This window comes from Scleropages formosus, chromosome 5 (genome assembly GCF_900964775.1).
Source record: "Scleropages formosus chromosome 5, fSclFor1.1, whole genome shotgun sequence".
Classification (NCBI taxonomy): Eukaryota; Metazoa; Chordata; class Actinopteri; order Osteoglossiformes; family Osteoglossidae; genus Scleropages; species Scleropages formosus.
The window spans coordinates 38,289,850-38,310,461 of record NC_041810.1 but is presented as its reverse complement, the minus strand read 5'-3'; the positions used below and the strand labels follow the sequence as shown (position 1 = coordinate 38,310,461).

Genomic DNA, 20,612 nt, shown 5'->3' with positions numbered 1-20,612 from the left:
CTGAGAATATTATGTTGTGTCCTGGAGATTTGTGGAATGAAAAAATTGCATGTAAACCAAATCCATACACAGGGTTTGACTGGTAAAACAATATGAGACTGGTGTCATGATTAATAGTGAGATGGGTATAAAATTCATTTACCCTTAATTCTGAATGAGAGATAAACTATTGGGTTCCTTTATTAGCCAAACTCCCTTGAATAATAGGTGATTGATCCATAGTATTTTTTTATGATCATGGTGTTTTGACCTTTGTTGTTATGACAAGCAAAATGAATTGCAGCTTGCCTTTACCCTATCACTCTTCATCCCTTCCCTCAGGTAAGTAAATAAGGCCTGTGGTACTGTATTAATCAAAAATTCAGATTTAGTGATTTTCAATTAAATGGCTCTTGTACTTTTCTTGCTAATGCATTTTACTAAACCAAAAAAATTGGACAAAAATGGAACAGTTCATCCACATACTCGGATAACTACAACGTAGTAAATAACTTGCAATAATGAAAAATTAAGACATAGATTAATTTTCTAACTGAAGGCTGTACGCAGATTTGTTGGCTGTGGGTGCTAACATCAGGTCACTGAGCAAAATTTCACAGGTATGACATACAGTGTTTAAGTAACACCACAGTAAGGCTATTTTGAAATCACTGATTTCCTTGGTAGGACTTCTACATCTTAATGTTTTACCCAGCATCAATTTATAAAGTTTGACAAAGTCTGACAAGATTATTTACATTTTTAACAACTGGAAGCATAGAATTTCCAGAAACATACACCCATTTGATATGAATTTCAGTTCTTAATCAGCTTAGCTTATAAAAAATCTGTAACAAATACACTATCTCTCACTCATACTTTTGTTAACTGCTTGTCCTGGAAACCAGGCTTGATGGAACATTGACAGCTTCATAAAATCCCAAGGCAATCTGTACGTATTTAAGTGTGCAGCTTTGCAATTTTATGATAATTTCTTATTCTGTGCTTTGCTAGTAAAAACTGTGTATTTTATGTTCCATATCTAGAGCCAAGGTCTTTTCTTTGCTTGATTAATGTGTTGTCTGTAAGGGCCTAGTGGAACTTTGAAACTATTTATTTGCTGAAGTGTTGCTCCTTCAAAGAATTTTAGCTATCTAATGTAGTTAACAGATGGGGAATCCCAGTGATTTAATAATTGCAAAAAATACTTTGATGGAAGAAATGCCCCAACTTTATTTGCCCTGCCAGTCACTGATCCTCTCAGACTTTAAGTCTAGTACACACTACAGCTAGTCAAGCTTTTGATTTTACTTGGCAAGTTATTTATCTTGACTTAAGAGGTAGAACTAATGAATGCTTTACTCAGCTCACTTTACAGAAGGTCAAACCAAAAAGGAGGAACAAGAGACTTTTTCGCTCAATCGGTTACTATGACTTCTTTTCTCCCCCCTTTCCCAAATTGCATCATAACCTAAAATCGGTGGTAAGTGAGAGACCTTGCATGCCTCCAGAGTTTGTTTTTCAGTTTCTTCACTATAGTCCATCCAGACCATAATGCATACAATAATGTCAGTACTTGTTCAATTGAAGATAATTAAAGTTTTTAAAAGGGAATAATTAGTATTATGTCTTACAAACATGTTTTTCCATGTACATTCATGGCTGGTTTTGGACATAAGCCTCTCATTTCAGACGTTTTATATGCCTCCCATTTGTTTCATTTCAGTTAGAGTATATGTATTCTTTTAATTTAAAGTTTGCTTTCACGGTTTGATATGTTTTTTTTTTTCTTTTTCATTTCTGTTCTGGTATCGAAATTGTGAGGGTCTACTTCACCAGGATTGGGGGCATGGTGGTGCAGTGGGTTTGACTGGGTCCTGCTCTCTGGTGGGTCTGGGTTCAAGTCCTGCTTGGGGTGCCTTGTGACGGACTAGCGTCCTGTCCTGGGTGTGTCCCCTCCCCCTCCAGCCTTACACCCTGTGTTGCTGGGTCAGGCTCCGGCTTGCCGCAACCCTGCATTGGGACAAGCGGTTTCAGACTGTGTGTGTGTACTTTACCAGGATGCTAGTAACTTTGGGGATTAACTAACTTTATACCACATTGACATCTACCGTTTCACCAGTTATTTTACTGTCCTTTACTGTCTGTATGAGGACACAAGCTATGGCTTACAATTAAATCACAAGCCAAGTACAGAAAGGTGATGTGATTTGTGGACACACTTTCAGACCACAACAATCTAAGTACATACTCTAGCATTTGAAATAATAGATGTTGACAAGGGGCAATGGAGGCATGGGGTCTGGGGAAAATCTAAAGAAAGCAGTATGTAAACAATCTGGGCAGTCTGAAATGTGTCCTGTTCATTCTGTATTCCACTCAACCTGTACATTTTACAAGAAGAAAAAGGTGTTGAATGGCCCTGGGTTTGTCAGTGACTAAGGGGGGATGTCTAGCAGTAAAATAAATTTTAAAAAAAGAAAAAACAGGTCAGCCTAGATTCTATAAATAAAGTATCTGTAGTACTAATTCATTTCCTCAGCTGTGCTGGCCATCAGGAGTCTATCTGCTGAGCCCACAGTAAAACCCTGTGGTTCATACAGGGTTAATCTGCACTCATGAGGGGGAGGAGTAGATTAAGAGCAAGAGGAGATTATTTCCACTATGGTCTTACCAACAGAGTCTGAGATAAAGACATAGCAGTGTATGCTACATGCAGACACTATTAGACTATTTAATAGACTGAAATTCCCTTCACTGGTATGCTTTTGTTGTGTAAAACTGTATGATGATTTCTACAGCTTTACACATATTTAAAAGCACAAGAGGTGGCTGGCCATAAAACACCTCTGCAACCTTACATTGCTGCTGCTGCTTTATGTTATGTGTTCTGCTGTCTCAACAGAAAAATGGTCAGCAAAGGCTCGCATCCAGTACTGTTATTTTCACTATTCACTGGTTTTAAGGGCTTTATGCTCCAGTTTGAACTTTTGTCTTTGGTGCTACCTATTTGTTGCACTAGTCTGTTATGTGTGTATGCCTGTGCTGATTTTGCTGTTGGTCTGTTCTGACAGGCTCTTTTTTGCTGGCCAGTTGCCAGCACACTGTCAGCTACTCTCCCTTCTATGCTTTGGTGCTGTAGTGGGAGGGACTTCGTCTTTCATAAGGGGCACCTAGACTTGAGCTGCCCCACACTGCAGTCTATACTCTGACCTTCATACCCTGTCAATGTGCAGTGGAATGTCGCTGTCCTTAAAGCTCCAGTTCCACAGTTACTCTTACGTACCCATACAAACCACTATAATTTACCATCCTTTCCTTGACCCCCAGGAGAACCAGTAGCCTGCTAAAGTGCCCCCGCTCGGATCTATCACAGATCCTAACAAGTACCTTGTAGCATTCATTCTATTCATTTCAGGTTCATATCGACAACACAGACTTCTCATCAAATTAAGTTTTTGAAAACTGTTTTGCCTATGAAGTCCCAGTTCACACACTTGAAATATCAGACTTAAAGTAACAACTTCAACAAGAAATCGCTAATTTTTAATTACTTGATCTCACATTTTTTACAGTTCTCCAAATGTTTAAACACAGGGCACATCAAACAAAGTTCTAGTCAATTAATATGAACCTATTACATATGTTAATAAGTTCTGGTATCTTTGCAACATTTTAAGCCGGAAGGTCAGCAGTGCTTTCAAAATCCTGAATAAAGGTATTAGCAGTATTCCACATTTGTCAAGTGGTAAAATTTATTGATGACCTTCTTCTCCATTAAAAAACTGCAACCACACGGTATCATATTGAGTGGTATAAGTATAAGCTATCTTAAAAAAAACACTGAAAAGCCACATTAAGTGCTGTATTTTGCGCTGCCTATTTTAAGTTGTTGCAACTGAATCATGTAACAATCATAAATCATTTTCTTTTGATGAAATGACATAAAAATAAACAAAACAGAAAAAGCATCCTGTGTATGACAATATGTTTTACAGGACATTACTCAATTATTGAACAGATGACTAACTTTGTTTTTCTTTGTTTTCCTTGCCATTTTGCTCCAATTTTTGCTACTGAAGATGATGAACCAGCTGGACCAATGTAAGAACCAGAGAAAACAGCACCCGCAACAAAAGTCTTCATCTAAATTCATAATGAGGGTCTGCATCAGAGCTTTTCCCAAATATTTGCCATTTTTAAAAATATTAGAAACAACAAAGTCAGACAAAAATTTTGCTTTGGGTACACATACAATCAACGGGCAAATGCAGGCTCACACTCTTTTGAACAAATATCTGTTCATGGGTTTTCGTCAGAACTATTTGACCACAATGACAGCATTTCTGAGTTCCCACCGTTTTGGAAATGAATGCTGCTTGTTCATTGCACATAGTCCATCATTTCTCCATCCAACCACTCTCTTGTTGGTATTAGCATGTTATGTGGAGAAATCTGTATAAGGTGACCCAGACAGTAACCTCTACAACTATCCGACATATAACAAAACACCAAAACATGACTAGTTGCAGTGCAGCAATATCATTGGCCATTCTTTTTTTAAACAGTTAAATATATGAATGCTTAAACTACTTCTTTTATACTACCTTTCAAAGTCCACATGGGCTGTTGCAGGTGTAGTTGGGGATTTTAGTGGACTGGTGTTTAGTCAGTATGGAATGGATCCCAAATGCCAGACTTCTGAGCAAATACCTGGAAAGTGACTGCAGACCTACTTTCTTTCTTCCAGGAAAACCAATTCCACAAACAACCACAAGGATAAAAACCTTCGCCAGAGAACCACAAACTAAGGTTGTCTCTGCTGAGTGAGTACTAACTGACCTTGCATGACCACTTGCATAGCCTTGTAGGTATAGGCACCCTGAATCATAGGTTTATCTACTCACCGAAATATTAAATAAAACTGTAAGACCACAGCACTATAGAACTGGAATTGAGCCACAGGATTCTACTGATAACTTGTAATGTTTTCTCTTTTTCGCAGATGACCAAACACATTTCTTGACTACATGAAGGTAACTGAGGAAGGTTTGGCAGACTACTTTCTGAAGTACATCTGTTCTATCCAGGAGTCCTATACAGCATCCAAACTATGACAGAGGACAACAAAGTGGCACTTTTAAGCATGCCTTGTTCAGTCTTACATGAAAAAGCAGGAATGGAGATGACTCAGTTCATTACAAAAATGTACAATTTCTATTCTGTGTGCTATTGATGTTGCTTTTTGTTTATTTAGTTTTCCCCCCTCAGGCAGAGATAGTATTTTTTCATTTTAAATAATCATTTTATGCATGCAGAACTTTTTCCTGTAAATTTTTGTTGTTTTATTTTTCACAGCTGGCTTTCCATTTAACTGAACTCTGTATTTTTAAGTAATTCAAACTTTCCTTTGAAAGAAACAGTCCGATTTTGAATATGAAAACACACCATTCCACTTGCTTAATATTTGATAGAGGTTTCAAACCTTGAAAAAAAAGAAAAAAATAAGGATAAGTTATAATTTAAGGATCTCAACATGTCAGCAAGTATTTAATCAAGAAAATATGAAAATTCATAGAAACACTATTTATGTAATTCCTTAAAAAAATTGTTACTATTTTCTATAGTTAGATGTCTTGTATATGTTGCAACAGAGTGTTAAAAAAATAACAGCAAACATCTGTAAAATTTCATTTTGTAATGCTCATTTCTTTATTAACTTTATTTAAATATTTATGTACAGCATGGCTATTATCCTATGCAATATTTATTCCTCTAGAGACACACAATGTTGAAGTGAGAGCTGTTTGTTTTTCTCTACGATAAAGCTTTAATGTTGTGGCATCACTTTTTACTGAGCTGGTGTTAAGTACTGCACTACTGTAGCTGCATGACTCCTCTATAAGTACAGTGCCCATGTGTGTTGCAGTGCTAAAGATTTAAAGTTGGGTGGACTGAGAGAGGGCGGTTACAAACCACTACCAAACATGTGAAACAAATAATTTTTAAGAAATAAATCCTCTGAAAAAATTCTTTATGCTCTATTTTTTTTTAGAAGCCGGTCAGTTGCGTTATAAAAAAATTAATATAAACCATGCACTGTGTGAATGGTGCAAACTGTGTACTTGAACTTGTGAATACAACCTTCAGTCCCTATCTATATGCACCAAGACGGCATCAGTGGAACACACACTGGTAAATGTATCCATCTGCAGCCACCTGATGCTGCATTCAGTTTTGGGCCAGCTTGTTCAGCTCAGCCTCCACCTGTTCGACAAATGATGGGAAAGTGTGGTCCAGCAGGCAGAGGCGTAGGAAAGACTCAAGGCTTTCGGTGGGAAGGGACTGGTGGTGGTATGCCAGAGGCAAAGAGAGCCTGCCCTGTCCCAGGAAGCACTGGAGAAAGAATGGTTCCCTGTTCATCCAAAATCTTAAAACTGCAATGTGTCAAAAAGGCTGATGAAATATAAGTGGAAACACAGTAAGTTGAGGTTATGTCTCTATCTCACATCCCAGTGATGAAATTAAATGTAAATAAATCGGTAAGAAATGTTTCACTAACACTCAGCAGACACATTTTACACTTTTTTAATTCAATGAATGAATATCCCGGAATGTTTTGACATTTTACTTCCTCCTAGATAATGGAATTCTTGAGGCAACAGTCACTACTCTCAACACTGTGCTTGTCTACAGGTATTGGCCAAAGGTACCTGTGCAAGCCGCTGTAGAGACAGTGAGCCTTGGGCCACTTCAGCTGAACTTCCTGGTTGCCCTCCAACACACACCTGCAATATCCACAAACCAAAATCCATTAAGGTCATAGCACTATGATGGACAGAAGTTCATGTAAAATTGGACCAAAGTGTATATATTCTCCATGTGACTTCTAACCAGTTTACACATACAAAATTCAACCATATTAGATTCCACTTCAGAATTACCTGACAGTATGTTTTCATTACAAAAAAGAAAAATGACTCCAGGACTATTACAGTAAAATAAGAATGCAAAAATTGCTAAAAGTCTACATATTTCCCATTAATTAGGACCTGATTTGATGCATAGAAAGTGAACATCTGCATTTTAATTCAATTCAATTCATTCTCATAGAGCGCTCTTCTCATGCAGTGACACAGAGCACTTTAATCCAGCATTTCTTTGAAATACATTTGTTTAGCAATTTTTTTACAAAGCAGTGTTTGATAGCTATGAAATTATACTTTGATTTAAAGTAACTGACAATGCTACATATAGCCATTCATCCATTTCTACAGCAGAGCAGTGTAACACACATTAAGGAAAGTTTAGAGTAACCAATCCACCTGAAATATGTCTTTGGACTGTGGGAGGTAACCAGAGCACCTGGAAGAACACCACAAAAAAACGTAGGAACAAGCAAAATACTTATGGACTGAGTCACATGCAAACCCATGTCAAAATGGACAACGCAGGTACTGCAAGACACCAGTGCTACTTCCTGTGCCACAGTGCCATATTGTATGAAGTTATATTTTCTGCATTACAGTTAAAAATATATGTATGTATATATGTGTATATATATACACACACACAAACACACACTGTCTGAAACCGCCCGTCCTGAGTGGGGTTGCGGCGAACTCAACCCACCAGAGAGCAGAACCCAGCCAAGCCCACCGCACCATTGCACCGCCCCCCCAGTTAAAAATAATACAACTAAAATTCTGACTAGGTACTGGGAAGGGTAAATTCCAGGAAAATATTTTTATTATAAGCTACTTAAGATCTGATCAGGGAATCAAATTATATTAATGCCACAATCAGAATCAAATTATATTAATGTCACAATGTCAATTGCACCATCTAGAGGTCATTAAGGGATAATGACTGTGAGAGCTGCCAAGTAGGAAAGTTACTGATACCACACTTTAGATGAAAACGGTCATACAGACAAATGAGATCTCTACTTATTATTCAGTAATGACTGGATGGATATATAAAACTTTTCTAATAGTTGAAGTGGAAACTATTTTTTTTAAAAAACTGAACTAATTTCAATGGAAAATAATTCAACCATGAGACTGAAATATGATTAGCCACAAGACTGATTAGGAAAGTGAACCAATCCACGGAATGACCAGTCACATGATAGGAATCACATTCACGCTTAAGCCATAGCCCCACCTTTTGTGGGCTAGTCTGTGCTTCTCCTTTGCGTTTCATTGTGGGCTGCATGTTACCATGGGGTGGAGGTGTGTCCTGCTGGGAGCTTACAGGGACATACTTCTGCAGCTGGGAAGCAGCACTCTTGCACTGCTCCAATGTCTCTGCCTTGCTGGCACCCGCAAACTGCACTCGGAACATACGGCCCTCACCCTGCAGATATACAGCACACATAAAGCAACCACTCACTCCCCAGGTATGAACATGAAGCTTAGCAACCTTTTCACTAACAATGTATCTCTAGCAAAGTGACCGTCTTGTTTCTATCGAACATATATAATCCATTTCCATTAAATTCAAAATGGATGCCCAGACACTTAGATGTTTATCACATTCATGACATTTTAGGTTCCTTATATCTTTCTTCTCCACATCAGCCTGTCAATCATTTGGGCCTCACCTTTGAACTTTGTACCTGTCACTCTAACTGGCAGTTTCAATACATTACATACAGTATATCTCAACCATAATAAAAAAAGCTTTTCCAGATAGTTTTTTAAAGCTGATTCTCTTTAAAATTTAAAGCTAAATTCTCTGTAACATAAACTTCCTGTAAAATCATATTAACTTTGTAACACCTTCTAATTGGTGAATAAGGTGTCTGTGGGCTGATAACACTACACAGAGTTCATTGGAGGTCGCTTTGGAGAAAAGCGTCTGCTAAATAAATAAATGTAAATGTAAATGTAATTAGCTCCTTGTCCTATCCATGAAATTGCAAAGTTTCATACTGGTACTTCTTATGTACTGCTGTAATGCACACGGGCAGAACACAGAAGGTAGGGTCCAAAAGTGGGATCATATGTTAAAATAATGAAGGGGCAAAGCAATATTCGTGGTCGGGGACAGGTGTTGGTCCAGAATCACAGCACGAACATTCCGAGTGGTGATCCGAGGTTGTGGTCCAAGAGGCGGGGCGAGGGTTGAAGCCGTGGAACAGGACTCAGGGACAAGGAATAGGAAAGGGGAATGAGGAAGGGAGATGCAAGGCAAAGGTTGGGCAAGGCGAGGTAGAAGGTCGAGAACGCAGAATGAATGGTTGTCTCTATGAGATTCCTCAACCAGGAAGCAGTGAAGTGACACCCTTTATACCCTTCCCAGCTGATTACAGCAAGGTGCTTTGTGCCTGCTCACATGGCCATTGTAGGCACTTTTAGTGATGGACAAGAGTCAGCATGGGCACTCTGACAGGTCTGCGGCTACACAGTCCCATACACAGGAAGCTGTGATGCATTGTGCGTTCTGAAACCTTTCTATCATGGCCAGCATTAAGGTTTTCAACAATTTGTGCTACAGCAGCTCTTCTGTGGGATTGGACCAGACGAGCTAGCGCTCACTCCACACGCGCATCAGTGAGCTTGGGCCCCCATGACCCTGTCGCCGGTTTACCGGTTGTTCAGCCATCGCAATTTGGCCCTTGTGAAAGTCGCTCAGATCCTTATGCTTGCCAATTTTTCCGGCTTCACACACATGAAATTCAAGAACTGACTGTTCACTTGCTGCCTAATATATCCTACCCCTTGACAGGTGCGATTGTAGCGAGATAGTCAATATTATTCACTTTACCTGTCAGTGGTTTTAATGTTGTGGCTGATCAGTCTATATGATATAAAATGCTTCCATTTGCATTTACATTTGTTTATTTAGCAGATGCTTTGCTCCAAAGCAATGTTTCTGGATCTCAGAAAACAATACAAAAGCGCATTACACCTATTACCTTTGCTGTCCTGCCTTCAGACCATGCTCAGAAAACCCAGGGAGGTTCTGTCCCCACTGAAAAATCCATCACTGGAGTTAATTCTTCGGGGTAATTCTTTTTTTTGACCAGTTCTCCGCAGGATGAGCAACAAAGCAAACTGGGATCCACTGAGCATATCACATTCATTGTGAACAACATTCTAAAACTGTGCACTGTGCTAAAATGCGTACACGTAGCCAAAAAGCTAAACTTTTCGTGCTAATTACTCTGCTGTCTTTTATGCAGCTACTCATGTGATGTGTACTGGTTCATATGGTGGATTGTGACAAATTAACTGTACTCTACAATCACATGTTTGCATTCAAATCTCTCCTGTTGATGCAATGCACTCTTTGTATTTTTCTTTGAGATATACATAGTGTTTTGGAGAAAAGTCTCTCCTAAATGAATAAATGTAAATGTTTCTGCAAACATTCTATTAAACAACACACCCAATGTGGCCAACAGACACAACTGCGGAATTTCATACGCTTCCCATAATTTCCATTCTGTTAAGGAACACTCTCACGAATACCTAACAGACTGGGGCTTTAAGTCATCTGGATGGGATCATGTCATGTAGGAAACTGGTTCCAATGTTTCGATTCCTCTGTTGGAAGCATCTTCAGGGAGCTTCCACATCTTGTGAAGGCTGGATGTGAACTGGAGTGTTTGATGAAGCCGACCCCGCCCATAAATACCCCCACCCTCATCAAACACTCCTGTACTTTGGCAATAAAAGGTCTGCAACTGGGTCGACACGCAAGTGTCTAGTCCGCTTTGTGTGACATCAAGAGATCAAGGGATGCCTGCACTGGCAAATATTGAAACAACACAGAAAGATAATTACTTGTGGTTAGGGCTGTTGCCCTGCAGTCTGACAGTTTCTGAGATAAATTCTCCTGCTATAAAATCAAGGTACTTATCCTGAATTCTTGCAGTAAGAATACCTTGCTGTATAAACGGAAAAACAACTGTAAGTTGCTCAGAGCACAAAACTAAAATTGTAATTTGCCCTGGACAAAGGCATACAGTAAATTAAGATAAATAATTTAAAAGAAAATCTGGAAGTTTAGAGCTGTAATGAGCATGGTGAGTGAAAAAGCTGTATTGAGCCATAAGCTACCATGCAAAGTGCCTAGAACCTGCTTGCCTATTATGTATTTCATTGTACCCAAAGTCCTCTCTGCAGCCTGGGAGAAACTCTGCGTATCATTTGTATTTTACTTCTGTTTAGGCAATGGAATTCCTTTAAATGTCTACAATACGCATATCTTGATTAACCTGCCATTGAAATGAGTTCACATACTATTGAAAACTCATAAAATTGTACTCAGATGTGACAATATTCATAACACACCACTTGTGTTAAATAAAGCATTATAAAACTAGATAACATGGGCAACTACTTTATTGAGAATGTTTTTATTAAACTTAAAATTGTTTTATCAGTGAGTAAATATGTTTTTGTATAAGTTTTGACTCAATTTGTGCCAGTCTAGGACCACATTATATTTTTTTTCCTAAATGGAACGTATTCCAAACTTTTTCCTTATTCGTGGATTTTCAGAAACAAATTACTGTTGTTATGGGTGACACACTGTCTGAACCACTTGTCCCATACGGGGTCGCGGGGAGCCGGAGCCTAACTCGGCAACTCAGGGCGTAAGGGTGGAGAGGAAGGGGACACACCCAGGACGGGATGCCAGTCCATCGCAAAGCACCCCAAGCGGGACTCGAACCCCAGACCAAAGGGAGAGCAGGACCCGGACCAACTCACTGCGCCACTGCGCCCCCGTTATGGGTGTATTCATTTGTTTATAATAACAATACATTTATAAACTTTGAATGTTCAACAGCATACAAAAAGTCTTAAGTACACACACACACACACACACACACACACACACAGTCTGAACCACTTGTCCCATACAGGGTCACGGGGGACTGGAGCCTACCCGGCAACACAGGGCATAAGGCTGGAGGGGGAGGGGATACACCCAGGACGGGACGCCAGTCTGTTGCAAGGCACCCTAAGCGGGATTCAAACCCCAGACCCACCGGAGAGCAGGACCGTGGTTCAACCCACTGCGCCACCGCACCCCCTAAGTCTTAAGTATTTTGTTTTAATTAATTTGTTTTGCTTACCTTACTCAAAGACAGTTTACATGTTTGGGCTGTACAATTTAAAAACGGCAACAAGGTTACAAGGTAAGTTTGTAGACATAATGCAATGGCATGCTCTGTAGGAGAGCTGCTCACCTTGACCATCATTTGGAACAGCAAGATGTCTGACTTCTGTGATACCTTCAGGAAGCTTGGAGCGTCAGCCAGGGAGAAACCCTCCTTGGAGAAAAAAAAAAAAAGATCACGCACACAAAACAAATTATGAGCCATTAACATCCTTAAAGTCCTGTTTTCTCCTCTGCATCCTGTCTGTATAAACTGTTTTTCATCAGTTAAGTGTTTCTAAATCTCTTTTTCATGAAAATGCTACATAAATAACATGCTAAACAATAATTATTTGACCATATTTAGAACAAAACAAAGGAAGCAATGTAAATCACCTTTATCAGAATTATAAATAAGCACTAGGCTCTTGCCAGCATGACACAAACTGAGCAGAAGAGGGCTCCACCATTTTACATAAATATCGAAACATTCAGGCACTAACACACTTTCCTAGCCATTAACCAGTATTATAGTTTTTTTCTGATTTGATTGAACAGTTATCATAAAGTTACACTTTTAAAGCTTTCAGGCAAACTTCATAACAGCCATCTTATTCTACAAAATACTACGTTGTGTTGAAAATGACAACATAAAAAGTTAATACGAACACGTGGCTTGACACATGATAATCTACAAATTATGTATGCTGAGTGACATACTTTATATGAGTAATCTTATACCAATGTTTTTAACTATGTTGTGCTTCAGTCTTCCAGTTTCCTTTTACATTACTTAAATATATTTTGCTGCATCTTTTTTGGTTTAGTTTCAAGTTTTGTGCAAACACACACACACGCACGCACATACAATGCCTACAACCACTTGTCCTGAGCGGAGTCGCGGCGAACCGGAATCTAACCCGGCAACACAGGGCGCAAGGCTGAGGGCGAGGAGACACACCCCGCACAGGACGCCAGTCCGTTTCAAGGCACCCCAAGCAGGACTCCAGACCCATCATAGAGCAGACCCCGGCCACACCCGCTGTGCCACCGCACCCCTCCCTTTGTGCAAACAGTACAGTAAAAACACGTGGAGCACATCAAAAACACATATTTACAGTACAGTTAGTCTCCTTCTTATGAACTTAACTGGGTTGGTTGGTTTGTTACTTGAAATCTTTATATGTTAAATAACATGAAGGATCAATTCTGCCAAGGTACTGATGTAATGCACGCCAGTAAATATTGTGGTATGGGACTGTGCTACAAGAATCACATGTCTCTATCTGTATGTATTTCTATGAGTTGGTGAAATGCACATTTGTTTACTCTGATTTGTATGACGCATTGGAGAAAAGGTAATGAATAAATGTAAAATTTAAATTTCAGCAGCCTAGACAGCTGTGCAGGGTTGAAAGCAATAGCAGAGTTGTCTGGGCAGGAACAGAGCAGAGCTGCAGATTCTCTCTCTCATTGAGCAGTTTGAGCAGACCAGACTGGTAGACAGCGCCTCCCTCCGGAGAGCCGGGACACCTTGTGCATGCACCTGCACGTTCTGAGTCCCCTGCAGACAGTACTTAACGACATGGTGAAAATAAGAAAGCCCAATAAAGAATACTGGCCGGAGAAGTATGCTAATCCTCTGCAGCTCTGCCATCCCTTCAGTACCCTACACATCACACAAGTACAATAACAAGTAAAAGCATAATAGTTTATCTCAACTGCTTAAATAGAATTAGTAAAGCAAAATTCACATTTTTAAAACAACTAAAAAAAGAGTTGTTATAAGCTGTTGGTGAAAATAGAATAAACAAAGATATAAAGGTCTTAGAGACATTTTATTCATTACAGCCTTTTCTGGTTTTTACAGAACCTAATAAATCAAAAGATGTCTGTGTCATTAAGCTTTTATTGATTGTGATTTGGTGGTAATGGTGACTTTTGAATTAATAACAAATTGCATTAGTAGTATCTCAGTCCAAACAGTTTGAAAGTTGAGGACCCAGTGTATTGCTTATATTACCAATCTGGTAAGTCATTATGAAATACCTGAAAACAGGGGCAGTTGTATTGTCATGGCTTAAGCTGCCACTAGGCATGCCACTACAGCCTCATACTGTGGTATTTTTGAGCATGGTACTGGCCCTGAATTTCTCCAGTAAAAAAATTACTCAGGTAAATAAAAGGGTAATTAACTGCAAATAACTTAAGAATGCAAGCTGCTTTAGAAAAACATCACCTACATGAATAAATGCAAAACAAACCGCTCATATTCATGAATTCAAAATATCAATCTAGGACACTACCTTGACCGATAAAGTATTCATTAATTAGAGGGGAAATAAATAATATTTACCAACTGAACAGTGGGGTATCATAAACATGTGAAGTTTCTTCTTAATACTTCTTGTACAGGATGTAATAGTTCCTTTGTTATGCTTTATTATGGGGATACCAGCAAAAAGCAACCTAAAAAAGAATATTTTTTATTCCATGGTATGTAATAGGATTAAATACTTAAATTACCTTCCGTGTTTCAACACACTAGCCCTCTCAGTACTATAAAAGATCCAAAAAGTAGACTGCTAATTTTGTCTGCCTCATATGAAAGGGCAAATGGGGACGGAGAATGTTTTTAACATTCATTACTCTGGTTACATTTCATCATTTGCAAAAGGTGTAACTTCTGAAATACCTTCCAATTCCTTCCTAGTGATTCTGACTCACTGATTTGCTTGACTGTTTCTTATTAAATCTGTTTAGTATGTCCAGTTTGCCTCCTCCTATTATCTGGTCCTTGTCTATTGGCAGCTTGGAAAACAGTCCCAGCTTTCTGACAGCCATGGCACAAAGACTATTCCTCAATTTCAGGCAGTAACCCTCATAAGATGTAGACATTCCAAAGGAAGAGCATGTGGAAGAAACAATCGTCAATTGCTTTGGTTAATGTCATTAATTACACTCAAGTACAAATGATAAGGATGTTATGAGTATTTACAGAAGCAACATACACATACTCTTGGGTGATTACGCTACATACAGGTTATATCTCCAGTTTATGTTATACCTGGGACAGGGTGACCTGTAAGCACCCAACGGCCATTACTTTAGAAGAAAACAACTCATTGCCCATGTGGTCAGCTACTGACCCATCCAATATCAAGGTCTTCAAGCTTGGTGAGAAAGTAAATACTGGTCAGATTGGAGTGCAGAAGCAAGTACCACTCAGACGCCATGACAGAAGTTAGCAACAATTTTGTAGAAGCACAAATCCAATTTTGGTAAATAATCACAAAGAAACAAATTTACAAACATCATTAAGAATTGACAGTCAGGAAATACTACTGACTCATGCTGAAATACAATTTGCTTTGTGATGGACTAGCATCCTGCCCAGGGTGTACCTTTGATTAACGTTGCACCTTGTACTTCCCAGATAGGCTCTGAACCACTGCGGCTCTGACCTGGACAAGTGGTTACTGACTGAGACTGAGAGTGATTGTAATACGATTTGGATCAAGACACAAACCAAATGAACCCATAATGGAACATACTTTTTTCTTTCATCTCTCAACCAGATGTATGGGTTTAAATCACAGCACAAGACCAATTCTTGATTCAAGCTTTGTTACATAAACATTACATTTCATCACAGCTTTCAAGATCCAAAAGAGATTATTAATTCTTTCTCCACCCAGATGTTCTGAGAGGATCAGATTATTTTTTATTAGATACTAAATGTTGTATCAGAAAATGCATGACATTTTTAAAACACAAATTTCTGGCTTGAGGCAAAGGTTCAGCTTGATGTGTAAAAATAGGAGCCTGTTTCTAATCCTCCTTGCCCTCTTCTTTCCAAAATCTCTCAAGATTCTGTACATTCTCTTACCTCTCTGTGATTTGAAGGCCACCTAAATATAACACCCCTAAGTGTAAAAAGAAATGGCACACTAATATCACATTACTTTCATGAAACAATTTCCAAGAGGGGCTTTTGCATTCTTCCTATAAGCTCTTTTGTACTGAAAGATGCTCATAGCTATTAAGATTAGAGGCACCAATATATCACAGGATGATGCCTGCTCTTTTCAAAGCATTTTATGTTCTGACCTAAATAACCACAAAGCCCTAGTTGACACCACAGCTAAGCACAATGACTGTCACCAAAGACTGGTGCTCAGCTGGACAATGCACCTCTCATGACCACTGCCCTTCTTTGTTTTTGTGGGGAATATTTGTTTCAACCAGCTTAGTGTAAATTTTCAAATTTTCAAACAGGTTGAAACTGGCATTCTTATTTGTATGTGATTATCCATATCCATTGACTTGATAAACATCATCTGATTTCATGTATGATCTGATTTGCTCCAACGTTACACTCAGTGGATGACATCATCCAAATCACTGACCACACTTTTTACTTAGAATGATGAAGTCACATACTGCTGCAGAGAATACCTGTTATCATGGTGTGTGACTAGACATTAGAGGCACCATGTCTGCACAAGTTCCAATCTCAAGAATCACAGGTAGTGAGAATAGGAGTTTGTCCTACCAGCAGTTCCTGGTCCTGGGACACGAGCAGGTGTCCTGACTCCACTACAGTTAACAACACCTTTCCTGCGCTATTAGTGTTGTCAAAAATCTGAAACACAAGGAATTTTGTTGGTTAATATGAAAAGCTTCAAATAATTTGTATCTGAACTAGTAAAACAGAGGAAACAAGTCTTAATTTATTAAATTGCAATTATATTTGTAAGCAACCAACGTCAACAACCACTGCTCCTGAGCTGGATCAGGGCAAGCCAGAGCCTATCCCAGAAGCACAGGGCGCAAGGCTGAAGGAGGGAGGTGAGGAAACCAGGGAACACCAGTCCATCGCAAGGCAGCCCAAGCAGGACTTAAACCCTGGACCCACCACACAGCGGGCACGGACCAAGCCTGCCGCGCCACCACATCTTCTATACTTGTAACCACCAGCATAATTATATGTCAAACATAATTATATCTTATTTACGACCTCTAAAAATAAAGCTTATTTTTCTATAAACTAAAATACAGTGATACACCAATTTACGTAACAAGAATTAGATTTACAAGGATTTTCACTTAATACCACTAACTTTGGGTTATGAGAAATTTGTTCATATTTACAAGGACAGAATTTGAATCAAGATATTTGCATATATTCATTCAACATACACTTGTTTCCAGAGCAACTTACAGTGATCATTAAGTAGTATTTAACTGACACTTTTATCCAGGGTGACTTTAAGTGTTAGACAGACTGCACAAAACTCCTTTCAATCACTCACTCATCTATACAGCACGCATGCACATGCAAACACACACACAGAGTGACCAATAAACCTGAAACCCATGTATGTTGGACTGTGGGAGCAAAGCCACACACACACACACACACACATTTTCTGAACCACTTGTCCCATACAGGGTCACGGAGCATACCCAGCAACACAGGGCGTAAGGCCGGAGGGGGAGGGGACACACCCAGGACGGGACGCCAGTCCGCCACAAGGCACCCCAAGCAGGACTCGAACCCCAGACCCACCAGAGAGCAGGACCCAGGCCAACCCACTGCGCCACCGCACCCCCGCCAAAGCCATACAAACACAAGGAAAAAACACAAACTCCACAAAGATTCATCAGGAATCAAAGCCACATCCAATGACACAGTCAAGGAGCTGTGAGGCAGTATGTCACCTTGTTTGTTGAGTGTGTGTTACCAAATCCCATGTGACAAACACAATTACTTCAATGGATAGCATTATTTATCATAAAACACTAAATCTGTTAATGACAGGATTCCCTTGATTCACAAACTCTCTTTATCCAAAATTTCAGTAAAATGGCTCTTGACCTTTGATACCCAATTTTCTATTTCCTGAACAAAAAAAAATCAGTATAACAAAATTTATTCAAAGTGTGTCCAAAGAAATCTGAAAGTCACAAAAGTGAAGGGGAAGCACAGTAATGTCCTACAGTTGGCAGTAGTAGCTGTTTCCTGTCGGTTTCCTTTCTCCTGTTTGCTTGGGTCGACTTCTTTGTGCAGTGGCAGTGCAAGAATGACTACCAAGCCTCCTCCCTCCTTCACCCCTCACAACCCACAACAAACTGTTCTCTTCACTCACTGAACATAGTAACAGTTAAAGTATGTATGTCCATTGCCATCTACTGGATATAAAGGAAAAACAATTAGTTTCTAAAACATTCTGTCTTGAAACATACCCATTTATGACCTCAGGGAGTGTTTGATCATCATGGAGTGTTCTGTCATGTTGAAATGATGGATTGATAATTACAGAGGCATTTTTACATTGTTTTTGTGATACTTGACAGAACTGAATTGTGTCCTTCAGATGGGCTGAGAACATGTTATTTTTCCCAATTTAAAATCATGGGAAATAGCCTTTCAGTATCTACAATGTTAGTATCTGCACTGTATTCAGAAACAAATCCATTTTTGTAAATTGACGGATTGCTTTACTCCACAATACTGTATGTTTTTCTGCCAGCACATACTTCTTCAGCTCTTCTGTAAGTATTGAACACTCTTAACAATTAATAAAAGCTCACAAATAAAACATAGGAACATTAGACACTGATGGATTTTGTTTTTTAATTGCCAGTAGTGTGTGTTCCTTTGCTCTGCTGTATAAATGTGTGAATGTATGCTTAGGATAAGGATAAGAAGATAAAGATAAGAATAGGAATGTATGCTTTCAACAGTGTAAGTCACTTTGGGTCAACTAAATACTTGTAAGTCACTTGTGTCAGCTAAACACATTGCAAGCCACAATGAAAAAAGTGTGCTAAATGAAAGAATGTAAATGTTTCATGCTGTGCAGCTGGTGGACCACTCTCAATATCCAAATTCAGTCCTTGCAAATGCAAAGAAATATGTTGCAAACCGAAGCAGGAGGGATAACTGAAATGTCTCATAAAGTTGAATTCTTGTATCCCATGGGAGTATCTCAGGCTATGACTGTATATATAGAGTAACTAATAAAGGGAAACTTACATTTAGTGTTATAATAACTAATATAAATTGTTGAAGCAACTGTGTTCATTTGAATGGGATTTGGTGAAATTTTATCATAAATTTGTGTTAATTTTGTACCGCTGGAATGTATAAAATTTTTTACCAAAGAAAACAATGGTACTTACATCATTATCTCGCGAGAATTCATCTTGTTACGGGATTTACATGAATGCATTACCTTTACATAGTGGTAGACTGTATTTTCGAAGGGAATAACAACTTGTCGGGTCTGTCATACTCGATGACGTTCTACCAATATTATTGGCAATAAATCTGGTGGGAAAAATAAGGCTTGCTCCAACATTTGCATTCCCAACTGGTAGGCTTGTAATATGTGTCAATAAGTCAGTAAGTTCCGAGACTGCCCACCAATCAATCATGGTGCAGCAACACAGCTGCTGTTACACCACGACACGTAACTAATGACCAGCACAGCTGTCAGTCTCAACTCATTGACTGTAGTGTATCACGTTTACCAGAGCTGCTGGGGTGCTCTGAGTCTTGAGCTGAAACACAGCTGAGATACTCTGCTGATATGAAGCTAAAATTTCAAATACTATATAGTTCGATAGCTACAGTGAAGTCGACACGGGAAAAACACAGACCCAACTTGTTATTGACTCCGTTACAATTTAACAGCGTCAGTAATTTCTATGATAAAAAATCATGACTCTCTCAAATCGGCTCTGTCCGTCGAGGATTCGTGGGGCGGAGCTCCGCCACCCTCAGCCAGGCGCGGCCGTACATGTTTACAAACTAAGGTGCGTACCCGCCACGAAGTCCCGCCTGCACCTGCGGCACTTTTCGGCACAAACCGGCCGTACCGTTTCAGCTCCCAGCACATCGTATTTTTAAGCACCTTCTCACTCTTTTTTGACATGTTTATAAGCTTTTCGGGCACTATGGAAGAAAAAAAGCAGCTAATATAACGAGCCCTCTCCCACAATGCATTGCTCGATACGGACCGGAAGTGCAGTGGAGTTCTTTACGTTAAGCGGTTCTGAAAATGTGTGTGTGTACACACAGAAACCGCTTGTCTCAAGCGGGGGTTGCGGCAAGCCGGAGCCTAACCCGGCAACACAGGGTGTAAGGCCGGAGAGGGAGGAGACACACCCAGGACGGGACGGGACGCCAGTCCATCGCAAGCCATCCCAAGCGGGACTCACTCGAACCCCAGACTCGCCAGAGAGCAGGACCTGGTCAAACCCGCTGCGACACTGCGGCCTGCGTTTAAATTTCTTAAAAAAAGAGAAAAACTTTATTGACAAAACAGCAGTTGCGAAAGTTAAGATCATGAACGGAACATGGAATCAGATCCAGTTATTACAACGGACAATGCCAAAGGGAATATAACAAAAACAAAACGAAAAGATAAATAAACAAGTGAATAAATTTAAAAAAAAAAAAAAAAAAAAAAAAAAACACCAAACTTTATTCATCACAAATTGGGTAAAAT

General features: G+C 39.4%; 2 protein-coding genes across 6 annotated transcripts in view; one reads left to right on the top strand and one right to left on the bottom strand.

The window, feature by feature from the left end:
- Positions 1-5,170, top strand: part of LOC108930155 (neuroplastin-like) — a 50,938-nt gene extending 45,768 nt beyond the window's left edge. The window contains exons 6-8 of one of the 2 annotated variants that reach the window (XM_018745264.2): positions 4,074-4,083; positions 4,730-4,805; positions 4,985-5,170. In XM_018745264.2, coding sequence (XP_018600780.1) covers positions 4,074-4,083; positions 4,730-4,790 — 71 coding nt within the window. In that variant the 3' untranslated portion in view covers positions 4,791-4,805; positions 4,985-5,170. Of the gene's footprint in view, positions 1-4,061; positions 4,084-4,729; positions 4,806-4,984 lie in introns of both variants that reach the window. The other variant, XM_018745263.2, reaches the window with a different exon arrangement.
- Positions 5,171-5,437: 267 nt separating this feature from the next.
- Positions 5,438-20,086, bottom strand: rec114 (REC114 meiotic recombination protein). 4 transcript variants are annotated; one of them, XM_018745266.1, is made up of 7 exons: positions 19,926-20,086; positions 16,649-16,738; positions 12,185-12,268; positions 8,146-8,337; positions 6,693-6,767; positions 6,173-6,375; positions 5,438-5,464 (listed from the first exon to the last, which is right to left on the bottom strand). In XM_018745266.1, the coding sequence occupies exons 1-6, from the start codon at positions 20,034-20,036 to the stop codon at positions 6,211-6,213; spliced, it is 717 nt and encodes a 238-aa protein (XP_018600782.1). In that variant the 5' UTR covers positions 20,037-20,086; the 3' UTR covers positions 5,438-5,464; positions 6,173-6,210. The 4 variants fall into 4 exon arrangements, with proteins under 4 accessions (XP_018600782.1, XP_018600781.1, XP_018600783.1 ...); XM_018745265.2 differs by lacking the exon at positions 5,438-5,464 and having other exon boundaries at positions 5,659-6,375; XM_018745267.2 differs by lacking the exon at positions 5,438-5,464 and having other exon boundaries at positions 5,659-6,375; positions 8,236-8,337.
- Positions 20,087-20,612: the final 526 nt, after the last annotated feature.